At 39.9% G+C, this 9,234-nt stretch overlaps 1 protein-coding gene across 1 annotated transcript; it reads left to right on the top strand.

Annotated features, from left to right (window-relative positions):
* Positions 1-1,169: 1,169 nt before the first annotated feature.
* On the top strand, positions 1,170-8,059 carry tma16 (translation machinery associated 16 homolog). The gene is made up of 7 exons (XM_080452893.1): positions 1,170-1,251; positions 2,047-2,156; positions 3,150-3,187; positions 3,315-3,399; positions 5,042-5,190; positions 5,573-5,615; positions 5,830-8,059. Exons 1-7 carry the CDS (start codon positions 1,249-1,251, stop codon positions 6,062-6,064), a joined length of 663 nt encoding a protein of 220 aa, XP_080309019.1. The 5' UTR covers positions 1,170-1,248; the 3' UTR covers positions 6,065-8,059.
* Positions 8,060-9,234: the final 1,175 nt, after the last annotated feature.

The following is a 9,234-nucleotide window of genomic DNA, read 5'->3' on the forward strand; positions in this document are numbered from 1 at the left end:
CAGTGTGTACCTACTGGAGGCAAGGGAAAAGCTCAGCAAGAAAAAAAACACTTACCTTGGACTCGGAATAGCAGTTGGTGGGGTATCTCCTCTGGAAAAAAAAAAGTTTATCTTGAGGAGTAGCTATGTTGATATACTTCTTCTTCTTCTTTTTTCCCCTTTTTTTCCCCAGAAACCAAGGCTATAAAGGGGTTGTCAACTTAATAGATACAAAACTCTTCACGTTAATGTGATTATTACTCAGTATTTCAACTAAAGTTAGGCTAGCAAATCAACAATTAGAGGAAAGCCTTACTTTCCCTGTGATGATCACTTTCCATAGACAACTGAGTAGGTTATTGTTCTGCTTGTAAAAGGTGTTTCATCTGGTTCTCATTCAACCACAAGCACAGGCCGGGGTGGTGGCAGGTTTCAACATGATGTCGCCAGGCCAGGGTGAAGGCTTTCCTCCGTGAGGTGTGAAGGAGGCTAAAGTAATCAGAAACAAATTAGCACACAACACATTCAATACAGTGGAATAGAGAGGCTTGGGCAATATGTGCGATTCATCATAGGTGAGCCATCAGCCTACAGTTTGAGATTAGGCTTACTACAACACAATAGGAAACACAATGGACTTCTGGTAAGAAGTGTTGTAATGCAACTAGTGGGTGACTATTCTGACTTTCTTCTGTTTTCCCTTTTGCTATAATTAAACTTTCTTTCACAATTGTGTGTGTCCTCTTCCGGCTTCTACCTCAACATTTGGTAGATGTTTTTATGTCTGCAACACCCTAAAAACAATCAGTGGTGGAAAAAGTACTCACATGTTTTTACTTAAAAATCAATAAGGCAATGTAGAACTGCTCTGTTACATGTAAAAGGCTGGAATTCAAAATTGACTTGAGTAAAAGTACAAGTATTGGCATCAAAATTGACTTAAAATACCAAAAGTAGAAAGTACTCATTGCGCAGAATGTCCCATTTCACAAATTTTCAAATGTATAAAAATCTTTTGAAAATAGCAGATCTTTATAACCCCCCAGTTCCATCTGTAGTGGTATATTTATAACTAGTGCCATCCTGGCACTATATAAAAACGGGTCGCGCAGAGAAATCAGTCCGTGTGCGAGCGGAACCATAGCAATTAGTGTAAAAACACGACCGGAACTATTTGAAGGACGTACCGTTCAACTTCCGCCGGCCGCCGCTAGTGTCAACAGAAACACGTGTTTGTTGTGTCGGTCATCTTTCACCTCGATCAGCAACATGGTAACTTTATAACTTCACATCGTCTGCTATTTAGGCTTTAAAATGTTGATGTAAGACTGTGTGATGATAACAGAATGTAAAGTTGTCCTGCTACATGTGCAAATCCTCTCTGGTGAATGTCTGCCTCTGTAAACATCACCCTGGTGAACATAGTGTTGGTATTACATGATCTGGTTTCTCTATCTGCTTTATTTTCATTATTGTACCGATTTGCTGTATTTGTAATATGTTCTCTGTTCGGGTTGCCACCTTTCAGAATTTGTTTTTGAGGAGCTGCAGCCCCCCAAACCCTGAAATGCATAGAAATCTATGAAATCTATATACAATTTAATTAAATCTATTAAAGGTTGGTGAGCCTTACACACTGTCATGAATGTGTCTTACAGTTATAGTGAATAAAGGGCGAGTTGAAATATGAAGAAAAAGAGAAAAATATGATAAAAGAGAAAACACTTGACAGTCCACATAGGACTTTTTGTCTGGTGAAATAAATAAAGAAAAAAAGAACCATATATTTTAACTGGTTTTGTACTATGAGTATTCAATGTATTTTTGTGAACACTGAGTCAATGGGTTCCCATTTAGGTCACTTAGTTAGGGGTGATGTGTCACAACCTGCTGTGACTGTGGGTTTAAAAGCCAGTGTGCATTATCACATGACCTGATGTAGATGCACAACCGGATCAAAATGTTAGTCAGCCAAATAAGGATGTTTTTTTTTTACCTACTCTGGTGTGTGGGCTCTACGCTCTTTGAACTGATGATAACAGAATAACACTGTGTTGTGTGTTTCAGCCTAAGGCCAAGCAGCAGAAGAAGAAGGCTCCAGAGAAGGTTTGCCATCCATACAGCAGGAAGGCTGCATATCTGAACCGAGAGGAGATCCGTCTGGAGAAGAAGGAGAGGTGAAGGGAAACTGTAATATAGAGTTCTATGATCATAAAAGGTTCATTTATACTTCAAAGGATCCCTGACCAATGAGCCCTATATGCCTTAATACATTATAATTGCCCTCTATAACTACAATTAGAAATAAAAAACTATTGAGTGAAAGATGAACTATTTCTAGAAGAAATACAATATTTAAGCTGGTTTCAAAGGGATCATTTTAAAGCAAAGCAAGGCAAGTTTATTTGTATTGCACATTTCAACAACAAAGCAATTCAGTGTGCTTGACACACAACATCTAGCCAAAAAAATTACATTTATTCAATCATAGCCACCTCCCTGACAGAATGCCCAGACTTATTTTGTTATAATTTTGGAACACAGTTCAAATGTGAAGTTATTAAAAAAAAAAAAAATGTAATACTAGCGTCGTGTTTCCTTTCCAGTGGTGGAAAAAGTACTCAAATTCTTTGCTTAAGTAAAAGTATCAATACTGCAATATAGAAATACTCTGTTACAAGTGAAAGTCCAGAATTCAAAATTTACTTGAGTAAAAGTACAAAAGTATTGGCATCAAAATGTACTTAAAGTACCAAAAGTAAAAGTACAAAAATGTTTGAAAATAGCAGATCTACAAGCTCACCGCGACGCGTTGTGAGCTTGTAGATCGGCTATTTTCAAATAGCCTAGGTACAAAATATGGATAAAGTGGTTAATGTATGTTTTATAACATAAGAGTTTATATCTGCAAAGTAACTAGTAACTAAAGTTTTCAAATAATTGTAGGGGAGTAAAAGTACAATATTTGCCTATGAGATGTAGTGGAGTAGAAGTAAAAGTATAGACAATTGGAAATACTCCAGTAAAGTAAAAGTACCTCACAATTGTACTTAAGTACAGTACTTGAGTACTTGTACTTAGTTACTTTACACCACTGTGAATCCTTTCCCAATGCTGCCTGAAGGCTGAGGATGTAAAAACGTCATCTAATGGTTTGTCTGATGTTACAGGCAGAAGAGTGAGAAAAAAACACGTCTGAACAGCACTGGTGAGTCCACGATGATGACTTCCTGCTCTATTTACTGTTGGTTTGTTTCAGTACATTATATCACTGACTGACACTGGGAGGCTATGTGATTATATCTACTATTAATGTGTGTGTTTCTATGTGACAGGTGACAGGCTGCTATGGTTTCAAAGCCAGCTGGAGCCTACAAAGACGACATACACCAAGAAAGAGGCCTGTGAGATCATTGAAAGGTGAACTCAAAATTAACAATTTAATTTATTTTGTGGACATGGTCATTGAAATTAAAAAGATTAACCATTTCTAAAAGAAATAAAATATTTAAGTTGTAGAGGGCAATTGTACTGTATTAAGCCAGGGATCCTTTTAAGCACAAGCATAGTTTTCTTTTATTATACTGTATAAGATATATATTCTGAATTATACAGCTACCTGGGAATGATGTAGATCAATTATTTGTACACAAACATTGAGACCGCACGCACACACACGCAGGTCGCATGTATGCTATTCCCAACAGTTTCCCCAACCTGTTGTTTTGAGGAGCGCTCATTCCCCGGCTTCGAATGCTATCAATGCATTGAATGGGACATTATCACGTTTTATCAGACCATTGAATGTGCGAGTAGGCGAAATACTGACCTACCCGCGATTTATCAGACCATTCATTGGGCGTAATCAGGAGATACTGACCTACCGGAGTCAGAGCAGTCCCCACAACATGATTTACGATTCTGTGCCTATCGGTACATAACTCGGACGGCGCTGAGTAGGCTCGTTCAGCACGGCAACTCGCTCGCTTTAGCTCGCTCGGTGGTGCTTCACGTGCCTCCAGTTCGCTTGAGACTGCACGCCTCCGTCATGGTCCAAAACCGAAATCGAAACTTAACTTATATAAGTAATCTCCGTCGGTAGGTCAGTATGGCCTGATAACACCCAATGAATGGTCTGATAAATCACGGGTAGGTCAGTATGTCACCTACTTGGCCCAATCAATGGTCTGATAAAACGTGATAATGTCCCATTCAATGCTTTGATAGCATCCGAATGGGGTGGCTCATTTCGGTTCACTCTGCTGAGAGAGCAATGGTGCCTCGCAACACCGGCTTTGGATGCTGTCAATGCACTGAATGGGACATTATCACGTTTAACCAGACTATTGATTGGTCTAAGTAGGTGAGATACTGACCTACCCACGTTTAATCAGACTATTGATTGGTGAGATACTGACCTACCGAGTACCGACGGGGCTCAGTCCCCAAAACATGATTTTACGATTCTGTGCACGATCGGTACATAACTCGGACGGCGCTGAGTCGGCTCAAGCGAACTTCCCAACGTTCGGCACGGCTACTCGCTCGCTTTAGCTCGCTCCGTGGTGCTCCTCTCAAGTTCCCCTCCGACGCGGTTCAAAACTATACTTTATACATAACACCTACTGAGCCCCGTCAGTAGGTCAGTATCTAATCTCACCAATCAATAGTCTGATATTAAATGTGGATAGGTCAGTAGCTCACCTACTTAGATCAATCAATAGTCCAATTAAATGTGATAATGTCCCATTTAGTGCATTGACAGCATCCGAAATGGGTGCTCTCAATCGTCTTCCACTGCGTCTTATTATGAGCGGTCGGGTTCTTCTGCATTAGTGCTTGCTATAACTAGGGTTGTGATCCAGAACCGGAGGAACTGGATCCAACACGTAGGAACCGGAAATCGGTTCCATCACATTTGGAACCGTTTCCAGAATAGTTTTATTTTTATTTTCACACCGTCAGAGCTGGTATGTGTACTAGGGGTCCCTCCCAGTCCCAACCCTAAGTATGACGTGGTCTGATAAGGTTTTATTCATTGTGTGTGTGTGTGTGTGTTTAGATACCTCCACAGGTTTGACTCTGAGCTGGAGCAGATAGAGTTGGTCAACGGGATCAAGGGTCGCCAGGGTCGGGCCCATGGGGCCAGGGAGACGGCGATCACACAGACTGTAGAGCGAGAGCGAGTGCAGTATGAGACCAATGGGATTGGTGAGTGTCTCTTTGAAAATCACTTCTTTACATGTAACCTTGTAAAACAAGGACATTTTCAACTTTTTGGTTTCATTTCAAGGACCTCCAGTTTAATATGCATTAGACCACAGACCCCCATTTGATACCATTTTAACTCTGGGATGCCAGTGTACACTGTACAATTGTCAGCGTTAATTCAACTCTGAGAGTGTACAAATGGAACCAAATGGACCCGTAACTCTCAGAGTTACTGACCTGTAACGGCCCATTTTGGACCCCTGGTGGCCCCCAGACCTGACGTTGAGAAACAGTGTTGTAAAGCACATTGAGCTGCATTCTATGTTATGTATGAATGGCACTAAACATACAAAACCTATTTATTATTGTTTTTCTTTTCCAGAGATCCCAGATATCATCAATATAAAGAATCTGAAGACATTCAGGTGAGTTCAAGTCTCATCCCTGTGAGTTAAATGTCTCTAATCTTGAGCTAAACATTCTGCAACAAAAACAAAACAAAAAAATGTTACTACCCTACCTTTAACTTTTATCTATGTTATCTATGTATGGCCACATCTGACAAAAATATGGCGTGACACCTAGAGCTGAGTCTACCTTTGTGTGTGTTTGTGTGTGTGTGCTGATGGATATTGACAGATTGTGGAGCGGTTCCCTAAAGAAACTCCCAAACCTCAAAATGAAGAAGATTTCGAGCAAAGACAAGGACGCGACGACGACAGCAGAAGAAGAAGAAGAAGAGAAACACGTGGCAGGAGAGGAGGAGAAAGCTGGTGATGACTGTGGTGGTGATGATGACGATGATGATGACGATGATGATGATGCTGAGCTGGGAGATGAGGAAGAGGATGCCTTGTTGGAGGACATGGAGTAACATGGAGCAAATGACGGACTCAAACTGAGACTCTTGGCGGGTCGGTGCTGCTGGCACAACATGAGAAGCTATGGTCACCCGTTAACACCGAAGAGACCAACACCGGCCGCAGGTTGTGTAACCGAGTGGTTCTCAAACTTTTTCTAATTTCAAGGACCACCATAACTCCGAGTTACAGACCTGTAAGGGTCCATTTGGAACCCCAACCCCCTCAAGTAACCCAGAGGGTCCCTGTACCCCACAAAAAGTGGTGTAACCTGTTGAAATGGACATTTTGTCCTCGGAGCTTTTTCATTAAAACATATTTTTTTTTTTAAACCACTTTCAACTTGGCATCCCGATTCCAGGCATGAATGTCCAATCTATGAGCTCACAACGTGTCACAAAGTCATGTATTGTGAGCTATTTTAGACATTACTTGGTACAATTAAGTATATAGGACTTAAGTGGTTAACAAATATATCTCCCACCATTTTAGGAATTGAGTAGTTGCCAGTTACCCTGAGTGACTTACAGGGAGGGAGTGAGTTCTGTATCCTGTCTCACTTTGACAGGAAAACCTCGCTGTTGCGAAAATAGCAACTATGATCTTTCAAGCGTGAGACAGTCACTCATTACTACATTAACCTGTCATTCAGATGCTTGGGATCCAGTCATTGCTACTGATGAAAAGTGTGATGCCATGTTGAAACATTTACTTGTCAGTAGGGCTGTCGTCGACTAAAGACGTTTTTTTGTCAACTAATAGTCATAGGAATTTGATTTAATTAACAATTGTGTCTGCATTCAAATTAGCAGAGAGCTGCCTTTTGAGGTTGAAGATCTGGAACATTCTAACATTGATTTCACAATGGCTACTTGCTAGTGCATGTTATAGACAGGCATAATTAAATGGTTATATCTAGAGGCCACAAGAAAATAATCTGAAAAACAACTAATCAGCTAACAAAGTCTTGGTTGACTTAGACCAAAACGTCTGACTAATCAATGAATTGACCACAAGGAGACAGCCCTACTTGTCAGTGAGTGACCAGTGCTTCAGACATGCTAGGCTCTGTGTGATGGCAGGAACATGCAACCAAACAAACAGAACAACCATGTGCTTTAAAAAATAAGAATAATAACAGGTGCAGGTGCTGCTTGATACGTTTCTCAGTGGATGTACCATCTAGGAGCTGTATTTTTGAGAGACTTTGTTTAAATACGTTTTGTATGTGTAAGCGTGCATAGGTGTCATGTGTCTCACCTGGAAGCACTACATGCTGCTATTCCAACACTGTCCAGAAGATGGCAGCAGCTGATATAACAAAGTGCTGAATAAAAGCATCAGTTCTCCTGGCTGGTTCGTTTGCTCAGCAACTGAAGCACAGTGGAGATCTACATTCATTGTTTATTGCACATATACCACATTTGCATCATAATTATGTATGAAGACCATGGTTTCATACCCGGTGACAAAGAGAATCCTATAATAAACATGTTTTTTTTTGTTTGAAAAAATATTCCTTCAATAGTTTTCTTTTAAGTGTTAACTGTTCAAAACACCAAACAATACCTAATAGAATACAGGACAAATGTCTAAACAACGGTTAACATTGACAGAGGTCAAGGTCAACCACATTCACAGTGTGTCAGTGGGGGAAAACAAAATCAAACACTGTTTAACCACGCCCCTATTCTGAGCATGTCATAATAGGCGAACAAGCTTGTAGATCGGCTATTTGTAGCCGATTATATTTGGTATAGAGGGGGGAAAAAGGAGTTGGCCAGGTACAGATCCCTGGGGGACCGTGGTTGTCAAAGTATAGGGTTAAAGTGATTAAATCTGATGTACAAACGCAGCGACACTAAGAACAAGTGTTTAAAATAGATAATTGCAGAAATGTAGAAGTGCAGATATCTTCTATAAACGCAAGATTTGATGCTGCATAATGTTTGATAATGTTTCGGATAAGTAACACTGTTTCTATGGCTTCATTAAATTCATACTTAAACCTCTAACACTGACTGCGCTGTCATTTTTAAACCCACCAGACTGAGAATGGGAATACACTTGACTGTGCGATGTTTCACAGCTTCAACCTGCTATGACGTATTTGGTCTTTGGAGTGCAATTTTGTTTAAAATAGTAAATCTTGCTGTCAAGTTTCCATTGTTCTGATAATAACTGTAATACCTGTGCACAATTAAGGGCTATGTGCAATCAAGTCTCAGTGCAATGGCCTAGCTAGAATCAGTCTGCACTGCAGAAATGGCTTATATTAACTTTCCTCTAAAACAGCGTTTCTCAACCACTGGCCCAACCATTGTGACCCACAAGAGTTATACTTGGAAATGGGAACATTGTGTCACCTACTGAGATTATATGGTTGTGACTTGATGGAGAAGGTAAACATTTGGGTCTCGGGGGAACCACAGAACCACTGCCTTAAATCATTTGATTGGCTATGTACTCTTTGGTGTTCTGAAGCCATGATTGTCCACTTAAAGGGATATTTCACTTTCAAATAAAATAAACATTTAAAAAATATATTAAAAATAAATGAAAAAAGTAATGGAAAAATCACGGCCCCCTCACGCATTAGAGTGTCCTACTAATGTGTGAGGGGGCCGTGATTTTGCCATAACTTTTTTCATTTTTAAAAAATATTTATTTTTAATGTTTATTTTATTTGAAAGTGAAATATCCCTTTAAGAGTGTTTTTAGGCTGTTTTCATATCAATGCAATTCAAAAAGGTAAGTAAAGTATATACAAGTAACGGAACAGTCTCATCATCAGGTGTCATTAGATGTGGTTCTCAAACTGTTTAATTTCAAGGACCCCCTGAGAGTGTACAAATGGAACCCCAGAGGGTCCCATGAGGTCTGCACCCAACTTTGAGAACCACCGCATTAGCTAGAAGATCCTCACTGTCTTCTGTTCCTTTTCTTATCATTGTCATTGATGTTAGGCTCTGGGGGGTCCTCAGGGCCTGTTAGACCAAAGTTAGTCTATTTATCACTATCCATAAAAAAAATCAATTGGCTCAAATCACAAGCACAATGACTGATATAAGATGATATGCTTCCTTAAATAAATAATTATTTGAAGTGCTATTTCTGAATAGCCAACACATAAATGGATAAATTGGTTAAAAATGATTGTGATGCTATATTAACCCATTGATAC

The sequence above is a fragment of the Gymnoscopelus braueri genome, assembly GCF_963280865.1.
Source record: "Gymnoscopelus braueri genome assembly, chromosome: 2".
Classification (NCBI taxonomy): domain Eukaryota; kingdom Metazoa; phylum Chordata; class Actinopteri; order Myctophiformes; family Myctophidae; genus Gymnoscopelus; species Gymnoscopelus braueri.

Excerpts from the sequence above, each read along its gene's own strand:
- tma16 (XM_080452893.1), top strand. Across the intron at positions 2,157-3,149 it reads CGTCTGGAGAAGAAGGAGAG|GCAGAAGAGTGAGAAAAAAA; the intron begins GTGAAGGGAAAC and ends CTGATGTTACAG. Across the intron at positions 5,191-5,572 it reads GTATGAGACCAATGGGATTG|AGATCCCAGATATCATCAAT; the intron begins GTGAGTGTCTCT and ends TTTCTTTTCCAG.